General features: G+C 39.3%; 1 protein-coding gene across 7 annotated transcripts in view; it reads right to left on the reverse strand.

Moving 5' to 3' along the window:
- FXR1 (FMR1 autosomal homolog 1) overlaps positions 1-23272 on the reverse strand; it is a 79381-nt gene extending 56109 nt beyond the window's left edge. For 5 of the 7 annotated variants that reach the window (XM_005201602.5, XM_005201601.5, XM_005201600.5 and 2 more), the window contains exons 1-2: positions 23203-23272; positions 873-925 (exon numbers count right to left, since the gene is read on the reverse strand). In XM_005201602.5, coding sequence (XP_005201659.1) covers positions 873-925; positions 23203-23253 — 104 coding nt within the window. In that variant the 5' untranslated portion in view covers positions 23254-23272. 7 annotated transcript variants of the gene reach the window in all.
- Positions 23273-24395: the final 1123 nt, after the last annotated feature.

Raw genomic sequence — 24395 nt, forward strand, 5'->3', positions numbered from 1 at the left:
ACTAAGTTGATAAAATTAAAATGCTTTCCTATTTTAGGTTCTAATAAATCATTCATATGCCTGGGAGGTACAACAGCACATAATATATTCCTACGACTTCTAAGAGTCGGACATGACTGAGCAACTGAACTGAACTGAACCGATGGGCTTCTATATGCCAACAATGCGCAAAAAAGAGACAAGTAAAAGATATTGGAGTGCTTTCTTTTCATCTTTACTGTCTAAATAACAGGTGCTCAAAGACAGGAATCATCTCAACGCTTGTTTCTACATGAAACAGCTGTTGGGCAGATAGCTCTTCAGGCAGTTCCAGAAACAGCTTAAAAGGGAAAGCTGCCCAATTCTTTTCTGACCTTCAATTATACAGTGCTTCTTTATAATCCTTCCTAACCAAGCTCAGCACACATCTTTGACATTTTTAGCACAACTTTATCTAACCTTTACAATATCTATAAAACTGTTTATTATTCTTTAAGACTAATCAAGCAATTTAAGGCAGCCTAATACATTTATTTTATTAAAAGGGCATTTGGAAGGCCTTATACAGTGTCATTTAAAAATTCTGGGTTTTAAGAAGTATGCATGTTATAATTACATTCATGCCGTCTTTTTTTGCAAAAACTGATTCATGTTCACATGTGATTTGGCAATGAAAGGAGTCTTGGAAAAAAGTGACAAGTGAATGGTGAGCAAAAAACCAGGTGAAGTCATCAAAAACCAAAAATCATTTTAACTCAAAAAGATAATCAAACCAAAGAACCCCCCACCCAAAAGCACATTCATTTTCTGACTGCAAGAGGAATACCCAAAAGCAGCAGTTTGGTACTACCAATCTTCAAAATTAGGATCTCTATCAATAAAAAATAACTTACTTGTTCTCAAAAACAACTGTGAGGGAGTCTTCATGAACATCTTTGATAAATCCCTGTAAAAAAAATTAAAAGGAAATAAATATTCAATTAAATGTTACATTAACTCTAAACCACTATATTAGAGATACAAAGACAATATGGAATACTGATAACAACTCAGCTTGGAATAGGCTGATCAGGTTTTGCTTTCCATCTCCATCATTTATGAGTTGTGTTGACCCTGCAAATTACTTAACCTCTCTTTCATGATCACAACAGATATTAAATGACACTGTATTACTGTCAATCAGAATTGCAATATTGTCAACCTTTGCCAAATGCTCACATACTCTGAACCACTAGGCACTTAAATTTTTTTCTAAAATATCTTTATCACACTATACTCCATAATATACAGTATCAACTAGCTAAATAAATACACACACAAACTTGTAGTACTTATTTAAAACATGTCCTCATCAATTTCCAAAAATATTTAAACACTATGTGTCAGATATTATTTTAAGCAAATTAGCAAATTAAAGACTAAGAAACAAACTGACAGTGGAGAAACCAAAAGCAAATACATCAGCACTACCACCTCGGAAAATCTTTGGAACTAAAGAAAGTCTTAAGAGAGGAGAAAGTAACAGATGAGGCTGAAAATCATTTTACTTTCTTTAATAATGCAGGATGATCAATCACAAAATGTGTAAGTCATGTATCTAGTCTCTCAATGCCCTCCTCCCACATTTGCTACTCAATTGCATGATTCCGTAATTTGGCCTGGATCGCTCTTCAGCTCCAAATGCCTGTGATCAATTGAGTGCAATGGGGTATTTCAATGCATATATCTTCATGCAAAGCCTAAAACTCAAAGATACTTTACAGAGTGCAGTAGTAGCTCCTGACGTGCAATTCTAAAGACTGTTCTCCTCTCAAAGCTAGAGATGCCATTCAGTTCAAGCTGTGATTTTTCTAATCACACTACAAAAATGACTTCTCGGCCAGTCTCTACTTCTACTAGTTTATCTGCACATCTACTTTCAGCAATCATTTTGGTCACCAGCAAATCTCTATTATACTCTTGCCATTTGTAAGGTAAAGAATTTGTAAGGTAAGGAATATTTTCAAAAGCTGAGAATTACCAAATTCATGAATATTAGAGAGTAAGACGTATCTTTCCATAGGAGATTAGCCAAACTTTCACTAATGCCTTCTAGTACTTAACAAACAAAAATAAAAGAGTTTGAAATGTTCCATTAATCTTTATCATTTCTATATAATTTGTATATTGGGTAAGTTCAACCAGAGCTCCAAATCATTGGAAAATTCTACTATTATAAGAAAAATCTTTTCCTATCTAAAAATCAGTGCTTATACCTCTCCCCACTCCTACTTTACATACGCCACAAACATCAGCATCAGTTTTGAGTGCACACATTTTTAACACTTACAGGAAAAAGGGTAACTCTGGAACCTACTCTTCTTGCTAGTTATCTTTCAGGTATGAGATTAAATAAATTAAAAACTTGATACCCAAGTAAAGTGTATGTGGACTGTAATGAACAATTAAAGGACATGTTCTAATCCCTATACCCTAGATTCTTGGGATAAAGAACTTCTAATGGCCAGATCTCTATAAAATTGACACACTGATACAGAACACAGTAAACACTTCTCAATTCACGAGAACAACGGTGTTCCCTAGATACTCAAAGAGATGGCAGGTTAGGTCTCTGCCAAAATGAGAGTCAGGAGATGCCAAATAACAATGGCAACATTTTCCTGCACACGACTTTATGACTAAGTATCCATAACTTCTCTCTTCCTTGTTAGTCCAACCTTTGGGGACTTGGTCTCTCTTCCTATTCATACGCATCTGGCCCAGAACCCTATTTCTCAGAATACTCTGACGTTTCCTTTTCTTCTCTTCACGTATATACAAACGCAGAAGATTCCAAGCCATCATAAAATGATCCCTTAACTTGTTCATTCATACAGCCGGGTATATATTTACAGCTGAATCTCTTAATTACAATTTAAAATAATCATAGATAAGTGACAAGGCACTTTAACATATTTAAAGTATAATCAAAACGCTTTAGAAAGCCATCCCTAAAAAAGCATTATACAGTAAAATAAATTAAAAACTTGATACCTGATCAAGTATCAACTTGATACTTGATGAAAAAAGCATTATACAGTAAAAACTCAGGAATGCCAAAAATTATATGTAAACCAGGACTAAGGGAGAGATGAAGGGAACAGGAGGACTATCTGAGCACTTGAACTAATTGAAGAACTGTTTTTTTCAAAGGCAATTCAAAATAAAATAACCTAAAATAAAAATTTAAAAGACAACTCAAAGATTCAGTAAGGTCCCAAGTTAACCAAAATTAATTTTCCTTTCTAGCTAAAAATAAACAGCTGAAAAATAAAACAGACAAAAAAAATACTCTGCTAACAACAGCAAAGTCCTAGAAATACCCTCAACACAAAAACTGCACACAACCTATGTGCTGACATGTGTAAAACTTAATTGATGAATTAGAATATTTAGGAAAATGTTAACCACATCTCATTTTTACATCTTGATATTTTAAACTTGTCAATGTACACTTAAATGGAATTCCACTGAAACACTAAGGACAGTAATTCTGTTGAGGGAAAAAGAAGTTGAACTTTAATAACAAACAAGAAAGCATTCAAAAGGACAACTTTTAAATGACAGTAGGGAAAAACAAGGAAACACTATCCGTACCAGATACTAAAATTTATTTTAAAGCTACAGTAATAAAGACCAAAGAAAGACAAGGTATTTGGTAATTTTTAGGTGGGAGCTTAAATAGCCGGTAGAAAGAACACGGTGCGGGCTCCAAATATCTGCCTAACTGAAACACACATTTTTCAAGTTACAGAACACTACCGCTGAAAAACAGGTTTTTCAATTTGATGAGGGTAATCATAAGGGTGACACCACCCTTACAGCAGAAAGCGAAGAGGAAATAAAGAGCCTCTTGATGAAAGTTGAAGAGGAGAGTGAAAACCTGGCTTAAAATGCAACATTTAGAAAACAAAGATCATGGCATCCAGTCTCATCACTTCATGGCAAATAGACGGGGAAACAATGGAAACCATGAGAGACTTTTATTTTCTTGGGCTCCAAAATAACTACATATGGTGGCTACAGCCATGAAATTAAAAGACACCTGCTCCTTGGAAGAAAAGCTATGACCAACCTAGACAGTATCTTAAAAGGCAGAGCTTGCCAACAAAGGTCCATCTAGTCAAAGCTATGGTTTTTCCAGTAGTCACGTATGGATGAGAGAGCTGAACCATAAAGAAAGAAAGCTGAGCGCCGAGGAATAGATGCTTTTGAACTGTGGTGTTGGAGAAGACTCTTGCCAGTCCCTTGGACTGCAAGGAGATCCAACCAGTCCATCCTAAAGGAAATCAGTCCTGAATATTCACTGGAAAGACTGATGCTGAAGCTGAAACTCCAATACTTTGGCCACCTGATGCGAAGAACTGACTCATTGGAAAAGACCCTGATGCTGGGAAAGATTGCAGGCGGGAGGAGAAGGGGACAACAGAGGATGAGATGGTTGGATGGCATCACTGACTCAATAGACATGAGTTTGAGCAAGCTCCGGGAGTTGGTGATGGACAGGGAAGCCTGGTGTGCTATGGACCATGGGGTCGCAAACAGACACGACTGAGCGACTGAACTGAATCATAGGGGGGAAAATCCTATAGTTTAAGCAACAATGAACACGGTATGAATGAATTTCAGGAATTGAAAGGTTGAGGTTATATAGTCAAAAATCAGAACAGATGCATTACGGACCCTGGCTATGGGAAAGCCACTATGAAAATAAGCAGACCTTCCACATCCCACAATTTCTTTTAAAGACCTTCCAGATGCCTCATTCTCACTGTAGAGAAAGGGAAGCTGAAACTACACACATATATACAGCCCCCAAGTTTTACTCCCTAGAAGATTATAAACGCTGAACCTCAAATTTCATCTTCAGACTTCCTGGTGGTCCAGGGGCTAAGACTCTGCTCTCCCAATGGAGGGGGCCTGAATGTAATCCCTGGTCAGGAAACTAGATCCCATATGCTGAAACTAAAGACTCCACAAAATATTTATTTTTTAAAATAAGTATTAAAAAAATCTCATCTTCTGTCTGGAACACTTTCCATTAAATCCTTATAAATTAAATGACAGAACACTTTTACTAATTCATATTTTTAAACTCCAAAAAGTCAAGTCTGATAACAATACCATTTTGAAGAAATAAGGCACCTTTCCTAAAAAACCTATTTAAAGTCCCAGAACAAAACATCAAAATCTAATTTAGCTACCTTGTCTAAAATACTGATTAATTTATCAGAGGCTCTGCTTGAGTGATGGCTTAGAAATCTACAGAGATCCGTAAATCCCTTTGAAAACATTCCCACTAAATTCATTAGCAACACATCATACTAGTCTAAAAAAATTTCTTGGCCTGCAAGGTGTCATTTCAAATTCACATGCTACTTAGGTTTCTCAAAAATGCTGTAATGACCTCCTATTACTGCAATTCTTTACAACACAAAAATGACTTATAAGGAGGGAAACAGAAACTTTAAAAAGCATTTAGGGTCTTCCCTGGTGGCTCTGTGGTAAAGAATCCACCTGCCAATACAGGAGACACTGGTTCGATCCCTGGTCCAGGAAGATCCCAGATGCCATGGAGCAATTAAGCCCGTGTGCCACAACTACTGAGCTTGTGCTCTAAAGCCAGGGAGCTGAAACTAGTGAAGCCCAAGTGTCCCAGAGTCCACAAGAGAAGTCACCACCACAATCAGAAGCCCTGATGCTGCAATGAAGACTCAGCACAGCCTCCCCCTAAAATAAGTCAATCGATCAATAAATTTAAAAAATCTTAATACTCAGCAAACTACTAACAGAAGTCTTACAGCTTGAATCCTTAAAACAAGATATAAGTGGAAGCCCATACCCCAAAATCCGAGACTTACACCCTAAAGCTGTTAACTCTTAAACTTCAAAATTCTTGTTAGAAGCATTTACTGATGATCAAATACTGAGCAAAAAAGGCCATCAAGAAACAGAATAATCTTCATAAATGGAAACTATATTTTTTCCTTAATATTTATTTGGCAGGGTCAGTTCTTTGAGGCAGCACACAAGATCTTCACTATAGCATTTGGAATCTTTAGCTGTGGCATGTGGAATCTGGTTCCCTGACCAGGGACAGAACCCCAAGTGCAGAGTCTTAAGCCACTAGACCATCAGAGAAGACCACCACAGAAATCTATGTTTTTAATGACTCTAATCCCAAGTGTCTGAGGAGGCCTTACAAATAGCTGTGAAAAGAAGAGAAGCGAAAAGCAAAGGAGAAAAGGAAAGATATAAGCATCTGAATGCAGAATTCCAAAGAATAGCAAGAAGAGATAAGAAAGCCTTCCTCAGCGATCAATGCAAAGAAATAGAGGAAAACAACAGAATGGGAAAGACAAGATATCTCTTCAAGAAAATCAGAGATACCAAGGGAACATTTCATGCAAAGATGGGCTCGATAAAGGACAGAAATGGTATGGACTTAACAGAGGCAGAAGATATTAAGAAGAGATGGCAAGAATACACAGAAGAACTGTACAAAAAAGATCTTCACGACCCAGATAATCACAATGGTGTGATCACTGACCTAGAGCCAGACATCCTGGAATGTGAAGTCAAGTGGGCCTTAGAAAGCATCACTATGACAAAGCTAGTGGAGGTGATGGAATTCCAGTTGAGCTATTCCAAATCCTGAAAGATGATGCTGTAAAAGTATTGCACTCAATATGCCAGCAAATTTGGAAAACTCAGCAGTGGCCACAGGACTGGAAAAGGTCAATTTTCATTCCAATCCCAAAGAAAGGCAATGCCAAAGAATGCTCGAAATACCGCACCAATTACACTCATCTCACACACTAGTAAAGTAATGCTCAAAATTCTCCAAACCAGGCTTCAGCACTACATGAACCGTGAACTTCCAGATGGTCAACCTGGTTTTAGAAAAGGCAGAGGAACCAGGGATCAAATTGCCAACATCTGCTGGATCATGGAAAGAGCAAGAGAGTTCCAGAAAAACATCAATTTCTGCTTTATTGACTATGCCAAAGCCTTTGACTGTGTGGATCACAATAAACTGTGGAAAATTCTGAAAGAGATCGGAATACCAGACCACCTGACCTGCCTCTTGAGAAATCTGTATGCAGGTCAAGAAGCAACAGTTAGAACTGGACATGGAACAACAGACTGGTCCCAAATAGGAAAAGGAGTACGTCAAGGCTGTATATTGTCACCCTGCTTATTTAACTTCTATGCAGAGTACATCATGAGGAACGCTGGGTTGGAAGAAGCACAAGCTTGAATCAAGAATGCCAGGAAAATATCAATAACCTCAGATATGCAGATGACACCACCCTTATGGCAGAAAGTGAAGGGGAACTAAAGAGCCTCTTGATGAAAGTGAAAGAGGAGAGTGACAAAGTTGGCTTAAAGCTCAACATTCAGAAAACTTAGATCATGGCATCTGGTCCCATCACTTCATGGGAAATAGATGGGGAAACAGTGGCAGACTGTATTTTTTTGGGCTCCAAAATCACTGCAGATGGTGACTGCAGCCATGAAATTACAAGATGCTTACTCCTTGGAAGGAAAGTTATGACCAACCTAGACAGCATATTCAAAAGCAGAGACATTACTTTGCCAACAAAGGTCCATCTAGTCAAGGCTATGGTTTTTCCAGTTGTCATGTATGGATGTGAGAGTTGGACTGTGAAGAAGGCTGAGTGCCAAAGAATTGATGCTCTTGAACTGTGTTATTGGAGAAGACTCTTGAGAGTCCCTTGGACTGCAAGGAGATCCAACCAGTCCATTCTAAAGGAGATCTGGCCTGGGTATTCTTTGGAAGGACTGATGCTAAAGCTGAAACTCCAGTACTTTGGCCACGTCATGCGAAGAGTTGACTCATTGGAAAAGACTCTGATGCTGGGAGGGATTGGGGGCAGGAGGAGAAGGGGACGACAGAGGATAAGATGGTTGGATGGCATCATCAACTCAATGGATATGGGTTTCTGTGGACTCCAGGAGTCGGTGATGGACAGGGAGGCCTGGCGGGCTGCAGTTCATGGGGTCACAAAAAGTCGGACACGACTGAGGGACTGAACTGAACTAGGACATTACAACTGATGGCTCAATTACTGAAGCAAATTTGTGATAAAATATTCCATTTCTAAATAAATAAATGTTGTATTTCTGAACATAAATTGACAAAGAACAGACCTGTGGTTTCCAAGGGGGAGTAGAGTGGAGGAGGAATGGATCAGGAATTTGACATTAGCTATGCACACTATTATATACAGGACAGAAAAACAACAAGGTCTTATAGTATAACACAGGGAACTATATTCTATATCCTGTAATAAATCATAAAGGGAAAGAATATGAAAAAAATATATATGCAAACCAAATCACTTACACTTAGCTGTACAACAGAAACACAACACATTGTAAATCATCTATACTTCAATAAAATATTTTAAAAATAAACTAAAATAAATTATCAATATATTAAGGTGGACAGGCTTCAGTTTGTTAGATCATATAGGGCCTTTCCTCTGACTGGGTAAACTCTCCCTTTTCCAAACCTCCACAGTTAAAGTTCACTGCTGCAGATAAATGTAATTATAAAAATATAACCCCTGAGAAAGGAAAAGGTTAATAGCATAATTTATGCAAAATTTGACCTCAGGTTTTTGTTTTTAAAAAACTGACAAAATGGATGATCACTTGTTAGTCTTTGATCAATTATCAGTTTAGTGATTCTCTGGCCCCAGTCTACCTTCCCAGCTCATCAATTCTAACATTCTGAGTCCCTAAAATCAGGATGCTTCCTAGAATTGATGGCATCTTAAAATAGCAAACAGCTGAATGGCTGCCAGGATATAAATGTCACTGTTAAGCATGCTCAAACTTGGTTTGCTTGCAATTTTCTGTGGCACTTGACTGCAACCCCTTGATAATTCAATCTGCAAACCAATGAAGTACCATTTTAGGAAGGATTTAGGTTTCTTACCAGAAGGTTGTTATGTTGACACCTTCTGATAAAAATCAAGAAAGCACCAGCATCAAAACCTGCAGAGTGAGTGAAAATTCTTGGAAGAAAATCCTGGAGATAATAGAGGAGAGCTCTTTTAACATATGCTTGCAACATCAATGCTCTCCGTGGCTCTGAGGAAAATATTGTAAGAAGAAACACGATCATCTGAACATAAAGATGTCACAGCCAATTTATTTTGCTTGTACTTTCCTTTTTATGAATCCAAGTGTTCAAAGATAATCTTTCAGTAACTATACAAGAGTTCTAAAAGATAAAACTATGACTACTCATAGATCAATTGGCAACATTTGTTCTTAGTGCCTCTTATAACTGATGCCATTCTAAAGAAATCGTATAACTCTTCCACTGATTTCCCAAATCTACTTACAGAAAAAAAACCCATTCTCTAGACTCTAAGACCCAAATTTCAACTATACACACATCTTCACCCATGGCTTACTTTTGTACCTAAAAACATATCAATAGTTAGAATCATCTGCTGTCCTATTTTTGCACTTTACACTTGTATGATCCATTTTACAGAATTAAAAGAAAAAAAAAGTGAATACAGCAAACTATTTCTTAATCAGGGTTCTAAGAGAATATAATATAGTTCAATCACTAAGGTATTCATTGTGTGTAATGAACTAACTCCTCACCCAGGCATATAGAAAAATACTAGCTATGCACAATCCTTGGAAAAACTGAAAAAAACAGCGTTTCTCTGTTTTATAATTCAGATGAGAAACTCTATTAGGTTGAGGAAATTGACTTAGGGACTCCCAAACCTAGGTGGTGATATTTACCTAAACAATTTTACACATAAGGGTCTCATTCAATCTGCAAACTGAAGGAGCTGAAACTTCAATTAAGGTCATTTCCAGGCACTCAAAGACATGCCAGAAGTACTTAAAACTACTCCTCCCCAACAAAATACCAGATATTCTTTCTAGAATTCTTAATTCAAGTAATTTATAAAGAATTTACAATGAACACCTTTATGTTTCTGGACTGTGTATATTGGTAACAGATACAGAGAGAACTCCTTATTAGAGAAAAGAAAAAAAAACTTAAGTGTGTAGTATTACTGGTTTTACTGTTAAGATTGGTCTCAGATCCATTACTTATTATGTGGTAGGTAAAACCAGAGAGGGACCAAAGCAGTAAGGTAAGGAAAATAAGACTCCTAACTGGCTTTATCTGCCCAGAAGCAAGTCACAATATCCTCCTTTACGGACTTTTTATGGTATTCCCAGAGCACCCTAGAGACTTTTGGGAACAATTTTCAGAAGGTTCTATCAACACTGAACGGGACCCATCTCTCCGAAATGCTGGACATGTTCCTCTCCTCCCAATCCCAGACAGTACCTAATTTCCGTATGTGCAAAAATAGAAAAAAATCTTTTTAAAACAGAGATTATGTAACACATGGTGCTAGCACAACTGCCTATGAATAGTCAAAATAAGTTTTAATGTAGTAAACATGAAATAAATGAATAAAACACTACAAGCAAATCTAAGGAATTATATGTATAACCTGGACACTGGCTGTCTTAACCAGGCTGGACACATGGAAGTCTTAACAGGGAAATAGTTCGGTACATAAAAAATAGAACTTTTCTATGGACAGGGATACCATAAAGTTAACAGATTAACAGACGAAGAAGGGTTACTCTTACAATGAGTCCTTAGTTCAGTTCAGTCGCTCAGTCGTATCTGACTGTTTGCGACCCCATGAACTGCAGCACACCAGGCCTCCCTGTGCATCACCAGTTACTCAAACTCATGTCCATTGAGTCGGTGATGCCATCCAACCATCTCATCCTCTGTTGTCCCCTTCTCCTTCTGCCTTCAACCTTTCCCAGCATCAGGGTCTGGAATGAGTCAGCTCTTCGCATCAGGTGTCCAAAGTATTGGAGTTTCAGCTTCAACATCAGTCCTTCCAATGAATATTCAGGACTGATTTCCTTTAGGATGGACTAGTGGGATCTCCTTGCAGTCCAAGGGACTGGCAAGAGTCTTCTCCAACACCACAGTTCAAAAGCATCAAGTCTCTGGCTCTCAGCTTTCTTTATAGTCCAACTCTCACATCCACACATGACAACTGGAAAAACCATAGCCTTAACTAGATGGACCTTTGTTGGCAAAGTAATGTCTCTGCTTTTGAATATGCTGTCTAGGTTGGTCATAACTTTCCTTCCAAGGAGTAAGCATCTTGTAATTTCATGGCTGCAGTCACCATCTGCAGTGATTTTGGAGCCCAAAAAAATACAGTCTGCCACTGTTTCCCCATCTATTTCCCATGAAGTGATGGGACCAGATGCCATGATCTTCGTTTTCTGAATGTTGAGCTTTAAGCCAACTTTGTCACTCTCCTCTTTCACTTTCATCAAGAGGCTCTTTAGTTCCCCTTCACTTTCTGCCATAAGGGTGGTGTCATCTGCATATCTGAGATTATTGATATTTCTCCTGGCAATCTTGATTCCAGCTTGTGCTTCTTCCAGCCCAGCGTTTCTCATGATGTACTCTGCATAGAAGTTAAATAAGCAGGGTGACAATATACAGCCTTGACGTACTCCTTTTCCTATTTGGAACCAGTCTGTTGTTCCATGTCCAGTTCTAACTGTTGCTTCTTGACCTGCATACAGATTTCTCAAGAGGCAGGTCAGGTGGTCTGGTATTCCGATCTCTTTCAGAATTTTCCACAGTTTATTGTGATCCACACAGTCAAAGGCTTTGGCATAGTCAATAAAGCAGAAATAGATGTTTTTCTGGAACTCTCTTGCTTTTTCCATGATTCAGCGGATGTTGGCAATTTGATCTCTGGTTCCTCTGCCTTTTCTAAAACCAGCTTGAACATCTGGAAGTTCATGGTTCACATACTGCTGAAGCCTGGCTTGGAGAATTTTGAGCATTACTTTGCTAGCGTGTGAGATGAGTGCAATTGTGCGGTATTTCGAGCATTCTTTGGCATTGCCTTTCTTTGGGATTGGAATGAAAACTGACCTTTTCCAGTTCTGTGGCCACTGCTGAGTTTTCCAAATTTGCTGGCATATTGAATGCAGCACTTTCACAGCATCATCTTTTAGGATTTGAAATAGCTCAACTGGAATTCCATCATCTCCACTAGCTTTGTTTGTAGTGATGCTTTCTAAGGCCCACTTGACTTCACATTCCAGGATGTCTGGCTATAGGTGAGTGATCACACCATCTAGATTATCTGGGTCGTGAAGATCTTTTTTGTACAGTTCGTCTATGTATTCTTGCCACCTCTTCTTAATATCTTCTGCCTCTGTTAGGTCCATACCATTTCGGTCCTTTACTAAGCCCATCTTTGCATGAAATGTTTCCTTCGTATCTCTAATTTTCTTGAAGAGCTCTCTAGTCTTTCCCATTGTATTTTTTTCCTCTATTTCTTTGCATTCATCACTGAGGAAGGCTTTGTCTCTCCTTGCTATTCTTTGGAACTCTGCATTCAAATGGGTATTTCTTTCCTTTTCTCCCTTGATTTTCGCTTCTCTTTTCTTTCACAGCTATTTGTAAGGCCTTCTCAGACAGTCATTTTACTTTTTTGCATTTCTTTTTCTTGGGGACAATGAGTCCTAGGAAATCTCAATAAGTGAAAAAGGATATCCCAGAAGTAAAAGGGAGAAAAACAAGCAATATATGGAAAAGCAAATCCAAATGGCCAGCAAACATTAAAATTCACAAGTACGGATTTGCAAATCCAAGTTGCAATCAAATAATCCTTTACACCCAGTAAACTGGCAAAAATGAAGGACTATAACAAAGTCTATTTCTGGCAAGAATGTAGCGAGGCTGGGATTCACTGACTGAGAAAATACTAAAAAAAAAAAAAAAAAGCCTTTTGGAATGTAATCTGTTAACAAGAGTTAACTGATAAATTTCCCTTCCATCAAGCTATCTTATTACTCTTTGAAACCTATCCAAGAAAACATACATGGAATGGCATGTATGTTTGAAACAAAGTGTTTATTAACTAGGGATGGCTGGATTTCATGGTAATTATGTGAAACATGTAACCATTAAAAAATAAATTACATTCCCAGAGAAAATGGCCAAGATGTTAGATTATCTTATTTTTATCCAGCAGTACTGAGAAACAGCTACAATTGTATCTGAATTTGTATCTATTACATTCTGCTGCTGCTGCTAAGTGGCTTCAGTCCTGTCTGACTCTGTGGGACCCCATAGACGGAAGCCCACCAGGCTCCCCTGTCCCTGGGATTCTCCAGGCAAATCTGGCATGATGTCTACTTGGCTATGAACAGGCTACCTAAATGATGGATTGTGGATGGACAGAGTGAAGGGAATCCAAATATGCAGGGCAGGGGTGGGAGCGGAGCGGTGGGGGCAGGGGGGAGTGGCAGGGATTTAATTATAATAAAACAAGTCTGTATATGCTCAATAAAACTATACATTTGCATATGCATGTATAAATCTTTTTAAAGAGTTGAAATATAGCTTTAATACTGTCAGTCAGCACTTTTTCCAGACAGCACATATATATACATAACCACTCTCCACATCTTTTTAATTTTTCCATCTCAAGAGACCTCAAATCCACATTCTAGGTAATAAACTTGTTTGTTTAATTTTTACATACAACACCTAAAAGATCTGAGTTGTAATTTGATCCCAGTAACAAGCACATTCAAGTGTGCAATTGCAATCAAAAATTTTCTTAACTTCAAACAATATACTTTTATTTAAAGGATCTACAAGTTTTGAGAAATAGTGTATTAAAAAGCAGAGACATCACTTTGCCAATAATGGTCAGTACTGTTAAAACTATGGTTTTTCCAGTAGTCATGTACGGATGTGTGACTTGGACCACAAAGAAGGCTGAGCACAGAAGAATTGATGCTTTCAACTGATGCTTTCAAATTGGTGCTGGAGAAGACTCTTGAGAGTCCTCTGGACTTCAAGGAGATCAAACCAGTCAATCCTAGAAGAAATCAACCCTGAATATTCACTGCAAGGACTGATGTTGAAGCTGAACCTCCAGTACTTTGGCCACCTGCCGCAACAGTCAGCTCACTGGAAAAGACAATGATGCTGGGAAAGACTGAAGGTAACATGAGAAGGGGGCAGCAGATGATGAGATGGTAGACAGCATTGCCAACTAAATGAACATAAATCTGAGCAAACTCCAGGAGACAGCAGAGGACAAAGCCTGGCATACTATAGTACATGGGTTTGCAAAGAGTTAGACACAACTTTGCTACTGAACATGAACAACATCTACATCTGAAAATTATTACAAATCAATGGACACATGCTATATAAATAAAGTCCACAGATTTACTAATTACATGATGCATTACAGAAATTATTGCATCATTATGCATCAGGTTCTATTAAGGAAAAAAGTTACTCAAAGCAAGCCTTCAGCATCCATTAGAACTGCTTAACTGTTAACTGCTCTGAATGAAAAATGGCAATGAAAATGTGAGGATTTCATAAAAATACATAAATATCTACTAATACTCACATACTAGTAATGTTCTAGGCTTATTAATTACACAGGTTTATAATATCCAACAGTTTCTGAAATGGAAAGACTTGCAGGTTTCAAATGGCCACACTAAACTATAATGACTTAGTTTTTGCCAAGAGTTGAAGTTCACTTTAGTCCTATATTTTCCCTGTTGGCTCACACAGTAAAGTCTGCCTGCAATGCAAGAGACCAGGGTTCGATCCCTTGGTTGGGAAGATCTCCTGGAGAAGGAAATGGCAACCCACTCCAGCAATCTTGCCTGGAGAGTCCCACAGACAGAAGAGCCTGGTGAGCCCCAGTCCATGGGGTTGCAAAGACTTTGACACAACTGAGCAACTAAAACTTCACTTCAAAAGTTCTGAGACAGTATCTTAACTTGAATCAATGCATTAAAAAAATTTTTTTAAGTTCAGTTTGAAACAAAACTCAGAAATAATGAAGTTAGTTTTGTATATATGTTGTTTATGGACTTTCCTGGTGGCTCAGACAGTAAAGCGTTTGCCTACAATGCGGGAGACCCAGGTTCAATCCCTGGGTTGGGAAGATCTCCTGGAGAAGAAAACGGCAACCCACTCCAGTATTCTTGCCTGAAAAATCCCATGGACAGAGAAGCCTGGTAGGCTACAGTCCATGCGGTCGCAAAGAGTTGGACACGACTGAGCGACTTCACTTTCTTTTCATTGTGTTTATATAAAGATTAAAAAGTCAGAGTGTCCAAAAACCAAGAACAACTGATTCATTTGTTCATTCAACAAATATTTACTGACAGTCTAATAACATACTATTTATATATATATATCAAGTCACTAGAAAACATGGCTTGAAAACAACCTGAAAAACTATTAAAGCAAAAAGCAATGAATCAAGAAAGAAGTTTTCTTCTGGGGGAGGTGGAGGGCAGCACTGTGCAGCCTATGGGAATCTTAGTTTCTGGTCCAGGGATCAAACCCCTGCCCCTTGCACTGGGAGAGCGTTGTCTTAACCACTGGACTGCCAAGAAGTCAAGAAGTTTTACCACTATTAATTAACAGAATAAGAAAGGCACAAAGACAAGAACCTGAAAGATGAAATTCCTGATTCTGAAGAAATACTGACAGGAAATGCCATGTAGCTTTGTCAACAATAACTATAAATATCAGTTATCAGTGGGGGAGACCTCTATTCACACTCCCAAAAAACCTAAGCAAAAAATGCTGAGGCCAGAATATGGAAGACAAGTTATAACAACTGATATTTAACTTAGATTTAATTTTGGTTCCATTTTTCATGGCTTCTCAGCCTCTTTAATGTCAGGAAAAATAAACTGAAGAGACTACTGTACATATAAATATATGTTCAGATTAACAAAAGTAATGCTTTGCATTGCTTAATTTTGTTTTGTTCAAGTTCTTCTTTATGAAGATTTGGTTCAAGAAAACTTCGTACAAACATCACAACAGAACTTACTACTATTAGCTAAACATTTGCCAAAGAATTTTTTTCAAGCCTTTGATAACTACCATGCAAATATTACCAAGAGGTGCCACATCTTAACAAAATTTGAACAGGAAGTTTCATTATATATATATACATGCATTTCAAACATTTCCCCAAATACCTAACATAACCAATAATATAAAGCTAACAACTGAGGATGTATAAATCATAACTATCCAGCACAAATTATAATCTGAGCCATCATCTAGTTTTTAAACCTCTAAGTATATTTAAGTAAAATGTTTCTTTCAAATGTAATCAGTATTTTAAAACAATGGAGTTCCAGGTGGTGCAAGCGGTAAAGAATCTGCCTGCCAATGCAGGAGAGAAAAGAGATGCAGGTTCGATCCTTGGGTCAGGATAATCCCCTGGAGAAGGACATGACAACCCACTCCAGCACTCTTGCCTGGAGAATCCCATGGACAGAAGAGCCTGGCAGGCTGCAGTCCATGGGATCGCAGTGTCAGACAAGACTGAAACAACTCAGCACGCACACATATGGGAGTCTTGCATTCCTTTTTTTCATATTAGTATGACTTTTCCAATTAAAGCACATGTCAATTCAGACTACATTTCAGCCCCATGGATAGTGCTTACCAAATTGGAAAGGGCAGATTTTTGTAATAGTAAGACACAGTTCAAATCATTTCTCCAAGAATCCTCCCAATGCAGTCCTCTTGACTCCCACTGTATTCACCAGAATAATTTATAATTTAACAATAATTTGGTAAGCCATATATTCATACTTAAAAATCGTATAAGGGCTAAAGAGATCAGGCTCTCTGGGAGTCAGAAACATCAATCTGAATCTTGAATCAGCCTATTCATTTTATGGATATATTCACTTAGCCTCAGTTTCCTTAACTGCGGTAACACCATCTCTTTCACTGTGATTGAGAGGAGTAAATAAGATAATTTCAGGTAAAGTACCTGCACAGTATAACAGTCTGAAAAAAACTCAGTCTTGTCAGACTTTTTACAACCCCATGAACTGTAGCCTGCCAGGCTCTTCTATCCATGAAATTCTCTAGGCAAGAATACTGGAGTGTGTCGCCATGCCCTCCTCCAGGGGCTTTTCCCAACCCAGGGATTGAACCTGGGTCTCCAGCATTGCAGGCAAATTCTTTACTGTCTGAGCCACAAGTGCTCAATAAATTGCTGCTATTGTTAGAGCTAGATAGAACCTCAGTGAACTAAAGACCTAGTAGATTCCACCACTTGATGAACTGTCAAAAAAAAATCCAAGTGCCTCATACTGCAGATGAAAAATCTAAGGCTTCACAACTAGCCAGTACAAGATTTAGGGGTCAATCATAGAAAGTATACTGCAGTTCAACTACAAAAAAGCAAGTTTGCTACATCCTTAACATTGTGGTAGAGAACTCAGTTCCTGAATTATTATCCAGTCAAAACGTATAAGCCTCAAAGAATACACAGTAAGTAACAAACATTACTTTGTTCGTATAGTCAAAGCTATGGTTTTTCCTGTAGTCGTGTACAGATGTGAGAGCTGGGAAATAAAAAAGGCCGAGTGCAGAAGACTCTTGAGAGTCCCTTGGACAGCAAAGAGATCAAACCAGTTAATCCTAAAAGAAATCAACACTGAATATTCATGGGAAGGACTGATGCTGAAGCTAAAGCTCCAATACTCTGGCCACCTGATTCGAAGAGCCAACTCACTGTAAAAAGACCCTGATGGGAAAAGATGGAAGGCAGGAAAAAAGGATGACAGAGGACGAGATGGTTGGATGGCAGTGCAGACTCAATGGATGCGAGTTTGAGCAAACTCCTTGAAATAATGAAGGACAGGGAAGGCTGCAGTCCACGGGGTCACAAAGATTGGACACGATTAAGCAGACTGAACAACAACAACAAAAAACAACGGTGCTTCCCTAATGGCTCAGACTGTAAAAGACTCTGCAATGCAGGAGACCAGCATTCAATCCCTGGGTAGGGAAGATCCTTGGGAGAAGGGAATGGCTACCCATTACAGTATTCCTGCCTGGGAAACCCCTGGAGACAGAGAAGCCTGGTGGACTAGTTCATGGGGTCACAGAGTTGGACACGACTGAGCAACTAACACTACTACTACCACTTAGTTCAGTTCAGTCGCTCAGTCGTGTCCAACTCTTTGCGACCCCATGAATCCGAGCACGCCAGGCCTCCCTGTCCTTCACCAACTCCCAGAGTTCACCCAAACTCATGTCCATCGAGTAGGTGATGCCATCTAGGCATCTCATCCTCTGTCGTCCCCTTCTCCTCCTGCCCCCAATCCCTCCCAGCATCAGAGTCTTTTCCAATTAGTCAACTCTTCGCATGAGGTGGCCAAAGTATTAGAGTTTCAGCTTTAGCATCAGTCCTTCCAAAGAACACCCAGGACTGATCTCCTTTAGAATGGACTGGTTGGATCTCCTTGCAGTCCAAGGTTAATGGACAATAGTAATAAACAATAGTAAATTATTATTTTACTTGCACAATACCCACAAATATCTGATGATGTATAGAAAAAAATATGGAAAAATATGTTTTCTGTAAGTAAAGCCAAGGTCTTGACATTGTCTCTAGATAGGGAAGATCAAGGCTTACTTTTTTGCTTTTGTGTTTTCAGATTTTTCATTAATTACACATTGTTCTTGTAATACAAAAACAAAACTTCATGGGAAAATTAATTTTAAAAAATTAAGTGGTCTTTTCACTTAATTAAATCCTAGTTCTTTTTAAAAAACTTCATTTTAAAACATTTACAACTAAAAATAGCTTCAAAATATCTTAAACTATGTTTTAACCTAATAGTGTCCATATTATAGTACAGCAACCATCTTCTCAATTACTAATCTCCACAAAGAAATCAACAATCTTCTATACCAACTTTGAAAAGTAAGCACATTTTCAAAATACAACTCTTTTACTATAAGTCTATTGGCCATCATCGTTAGCAATAATAAATCCGGTGTATCATTTAATTACTCTCAAATTTCAATATTAAGCTAAAGCAAAAAGCAAATTTTGGAAATATCATGGTACTTTAAAATGTTTTGTAGTTGATCAATTACATAGTCAAAAGCAGAAATTACAGAGCTTTAAAAGTAATTCTATCTTCTAAAGAGATGAACTGAAAATTCCTTCAGCCATCTTAGAGACCACACCTTTCCATGGAATACCATGGAAACTTTCCTCTCCAAGTGCAAGAAATTGAGTGACTTACTTTCAACTTCTATTTAAAATTATATTCTGCCCACGGCTATGCAAGCTGCAGTGCTATTACAAAGCTTAAAATCATATACATCAGTTAAAAAGCATTTTAATGACTCCAAATGGGTACAAGGCTTTTTGAGGGGGTAACGAAAATGTTCTAAAATAAAACTGTGGTAATGGTTACACAATTCCGTAAATATACTATCAATACTATCAGAGAATGTAAATTCTATCTGAAAGCTTTAAAAAAAATAAATAATAATAAAAGCATCTTAAATGGCACAGTAGTATAAACCCTATGACGCTGCGCTCCAGATAAAAAAAGGCTATAAAAAAAAGTTTTGTATATAAAATTACAACCCCTATCAAGTGATTAATTACCATATTTCCTATTTTTTCAATCCCTATAGTTACCTAGCTTCAAACAAGAGTTAAGTTATCTCTTTGACAACCATAGATCTACTGTTTTTAAGTAAAAAGAGCTGGATGCAAAAGAAAGTATTTGTGTAAATATTTAGGGGAGGAAAAAAAACTATCCTATTTTAGATTCCATCTTCAGCTTTTCACTGGTTCCAACTAATTTCTGAAATGAAGTTTCAGTTCCAGTAAAAACCTTTAATCAATGTCTACAGAGCACTGCCTCAACCATGATGATACTGGCCACTAACCCCATGACTTTGAAACTCTTCAATGGTAATTCACATTCACAGTCAAGTGTGTGGTGGGAGGGCAGGGCAAAGGGGGAAAATGACAGGAAAATCAGAACCACCAGTATATTGAAAACCACCGCTGAAAGAAAAAAAATACACCAAAATGTTAACTATTATTCTAGCTTTTTCTGATAGTTTCTAAAATCCCTCACTGACCATGTATTACTTTTTAAATTTGAAAAAATTACTTCCACGTTAAACTAAAGAACCCAAACTCAAAACAGCATTCTGTATGATTCTATGTTTAGGACATTATGGAAAAGGGAAAGCTATGGGGACAGAAACCACCCTAGATTCCAGGGGTGAGGAGAGAGGATGACTACAAAGGGACAAGATAGAAATTTAGGGGATGATGGAATTATTCTATCCCTTTAACCTACTGGTAGTGATTACACACTACACAGTGTTACACGTTACACAGTGTTCTTGCCTGGAGAATCCCAGGGACGGGGAAGCCTGGTGGGCTCCTGTCTATGGGGTCGCACAGAGTCGGACACGACTGAAGTGACTTAGCAGCAGTGATTACACAGCTGGGCTTCCCTTGTGGCTCAAAGGTTAAAGCATCTGCCTCCAATGCGGGAGACCCCGGTTCAATCCCTGGGTCGGGAAGATCCCCTGGAGAAGGAAATGGTAACCCACTCCAGTATTCTTGCCTGGGGAATCCCATGGACAAAGGAGCCTGGCAGGCTACAGTCCACGGGGTCGCAAAGAGTCGGACACGACTGGGTGACTTCACTTCACTTCACACAACTGTTAGCATTTATCAAAGCTTACATATCATCAAAGAAGATGTTTTTAAAAACATGCATTTTACTATAAGCAAATTAATCTAAAAAAATTTATGAAGCTACAATTAATAAAGTGCTTATGCGGTGAGACAGTTTTTTCCAAGTGGACAGTTTCATGGGATAAAAACATTACAAACTACTGAACTACTTCAAACGTCTTACTTTACACAAAACAATATAGGACCAGGGATATTTGGTCAACAGTGCATTGCTAGATAACCTTAAATAAGCTGAAGTATGTAGAGACCTAAAATTCCTATTTAACTTCAAATGTAGGGCTCCTTCCACTTAATCATCCTTACTCTTCCAGAGTTCTGAGGACCATAGCTTCCACAAAGTACAAGTGGATTATTGCAGGACATAAAATTGAAAACATTCAACTGCTACCTCAGTAGATTCAAATGTGGCTAGGGTCCTTCCCAACCTCTGCCAAAGAAACCACCTTACTACACTTTGTTAGCAAAATAGGTGTAATGGACTCAAAAAGTCTAAGAATCAAGCAGATTTTGTAGAGTATGGATAGGTATCATCGATAAACTAGAGTTCCAAAACAAAGACCAAAGCAAAACAATAAAAATAAAAAACTAAAACTATGCAAAACCAACGTAAGATGGTAAACAATCTTTACTAAAACTTGCAAACTGTCGACATTATTGAACCTTTTAAATTTTTTTAAAATGTAAACGTTTAGCAGATGAACATAAAATATACTTGCATAAAAAGAAATGGTGTTGTATCATCTATTATCGACATGCTGAAAATAATTTGTTAAAGCAAAACAATCTTTCCTGTGTTTCGATATGCCAGGAAAAAATGCGTATCTCCACTACACAAAAATTCAACACCCAAATGGTGAGAATAATGCAAAACTGATGAACCTCATCTACCCTTGACAGTAAAGTATGATAAGCCCACCCTTTCTGCAGTGTGCCACAACTGTTATCTGCAGTCTTTCAAAGAAGGCAACCATTAGAACAGGCTAATGAAGTACCTACTCAAATTTTACTCAGGGCTTTTGTATGACAAAAAGTTGTAAACCTAGACTGATAATGGAACTACTCACCAATTAGGACTCCTTTCCACTAGTCACTGTTTTCACTTTATGTTAACCACCTAAGGAGATTTAAACTTGTAAAAAGCTTAAAGAGATCCTTTAGACGCCAACAGTGAGTGATTCTCCACTATGCTATAACCACGTGACAGCTAAACCAATTTCACACAGCTAATTAGAAAACTAGAAAAGGAAAACACTAAAAATAGGAATTACGACCACCAAGTAAGAGAAAATTCCGTGCAAGATACGAGGTACGCTGAAACTAAACTCAGAATACATTCTGCGTACTCACAATACTACTCCTGTATTAGGAGAAGGCCCTTCATAAAAATAGCCAGGACTCTCAAACATTTGAGATGCTGGCTTAGTGAGATTGACTGACAGACAACAGCTGGGAAGAATTTTGTATTGATCTTGTAACATCGCGGCATTACTTTGGGAGAAAGGGAGAATCGGGAGAAGGGACTGTTATAATGGCAAGACTAAACTTGTAAGGATTTCATTTTCAACTATGTGACCCCTACACTGGAAGCCCCTAATAAATTCCTCTACTCTCGAATTCCTCTTCCGTTTTCCAGACTCGATCCCACAATAATGCACCTCCTTTTCCCGAAGAAAAACAAAAAACGTGTGTGTGTGTGTGTGTTGGGGTGGGGGGGAGGGAGGGAGTGAATCAACACCCTCCAAAAACACTGGATAACTGAAAGACAAACTAGTTACCTCCCCACCTGTGTCTTCGTAATCCCTCTCACATTTTAAATCTTAAAGCCTAGAACTCTCGCCTTTTCTTCCGTAATAGAGGGGCTAAGGCGCCGCCCAAATTCCCAGGCAAAAAAAATGAAATATTTCTACCCGCCACATTTCAAGGTTTTCTAGTTTTCTCTTCGATCCTCGTCTTCAATCCTGCACTCGCTCTCTATTCAGACTCTTAACTTTATTAGCCCAAAACCCTAGTACAAAGGTGAATTCCTAAGATTCCGCAAGGCACCCCCCAAGGGGGTGGGGAGGGGTCGTCGCCGCGGGCCGAGGCGCTCTCGCTCGGCCCAGTCCGAGGGGCGGGGGAGTGGCTGTGACCACACAATCCCACCACCTCCTTTTCACGACTCCCCCCACCTCTCGGCGCTCGGGCCTGCTCCCAGGAAGCTCCCTGCGGCCATTCGGCTTCTCCTCACCGGCCCGCGAACGGCCACACTAGCATCCAAGAAAAAGGTTCATAAGTAGGAATACGCAAGAGATGTCCGACGTGTTGTTTCAAAACATAACGGAGCCCGGGCCCCCGAGACCGTTAAACCGCGGGTGGAGGGGGGAGAAGCGATGAACCCAGTGGCCTCACGCTTTGTCCTGGCCGCCTTTTTCGACCCCAAACCCCACTGTGTTGAACCACCAACCCTCCCCCAAACCGACCCGAGCCCCCAGAAGAGCCAACAAAGCAGCAAAAGGCTCGGTACCTTGTAGAAAGCCCCGTTGGAGCCGCGAACCTCCACCGTCAGCTCCGCCATGTTGGAACCGCAAAGGCCGCTGGGAAGAGATTCTAGAAACTTTCCAACCAGAAGGGAGGAGGGGGGAGGGGCGTGAAGGAGGCGGGGGGAGGGGCGGGGAAAACAGGGCGGGACTGGGATCCCCGCCCCACACCCCTAGGGTCTCACCGTGCCGCCCCCGGCTCTCCCAGTGGGATCCCTCCGTTCCTTACATCACTAGCCCCCAGCTCCGCCCGCCGTCGCCAACGCCCCGTTCGCCTCCCGACACAATCGCCCGACCTTTGGTGACCCGCCCTACGTCTCCGCCCCTAAGTGCCGGGTGCTTGCCCGCCCCAGCCAGTCGGGGCCTCCTGCTGCCCGGGAGTGAACTGCCCCGCACAGCTTGCCCCACGCATCTGCGTTCCGCCAGGCTGGGCGCCTTGCCCTGAAACTTCCTTGAGGTGCTGGAAGCCCTGGAGTAGCTTCCTTATCTGGTGAAAAGCGACTCTGGTGGCTTCAGTTGCACACTAGCACAAACTTTAGGGGAAAGAGGGAACCTAAAAGTGTACATACTATGTGCTGTAAATTCTGTAGCCTCGCTTTCTTAAAAAAAAAAAAAAAAAAAATTTTATATTGGTGGCTTCCTCCTGACTCCCAATTCCTCAGTTACACACCTCCTCACACAGTTCAGTCCAGCCCTCTCCCCACCTGTTAACCACTTTCAGTTTATTCAATCCGACTCTTTACGACCCCGTGGACTGCAGCACGCCAGGCTTCTCTTGTCCATCACGAATTCTGCTGTTTAAAAAGTTAAACTAAGTATTTCCAGTTCAACTTAGATGTATTCATAACCCGGGAGGTAATACCATTGTTAGAAGTAATCATGAAAACAATAGAGCTGTAGAGCACGATTTTCCCCTACTGCAGTGCGTGGGAACTTCCACACACAGGATCAAAGCAGAACCAATTCGTATGGCTTTTCTACCAGAAAATCCCATGGACAGAGAAGCCTGGTAGGCTACAGTCCATGGGGTCGCAAAGAGTCGGACACGACTGAGCGACTTCACTGTACTTTCTACCAGAACCTACAGCAATACCGTTAAGTGTTATAATGGAGATACTTTGAATATTTAACAATACTGAAACTTTTTCCGAAAGCAAGGCCTTTGGAAATAGTACTGGAA

Source organism: Bos taurus, chromosome 1 (assembly GCF_002263795.3).
Source record: "Bos taurus isolate L1 Dominette 01449 registration number 42190680 breed Hereford chromosome 1, ARS-UCD2.0, whole genome shotgun sequence".
NCBI lineage: Eukaryota > Metazoa > Chordata > Mammalia > Artiodactyla > Bovidae > Bos > Bos taurus.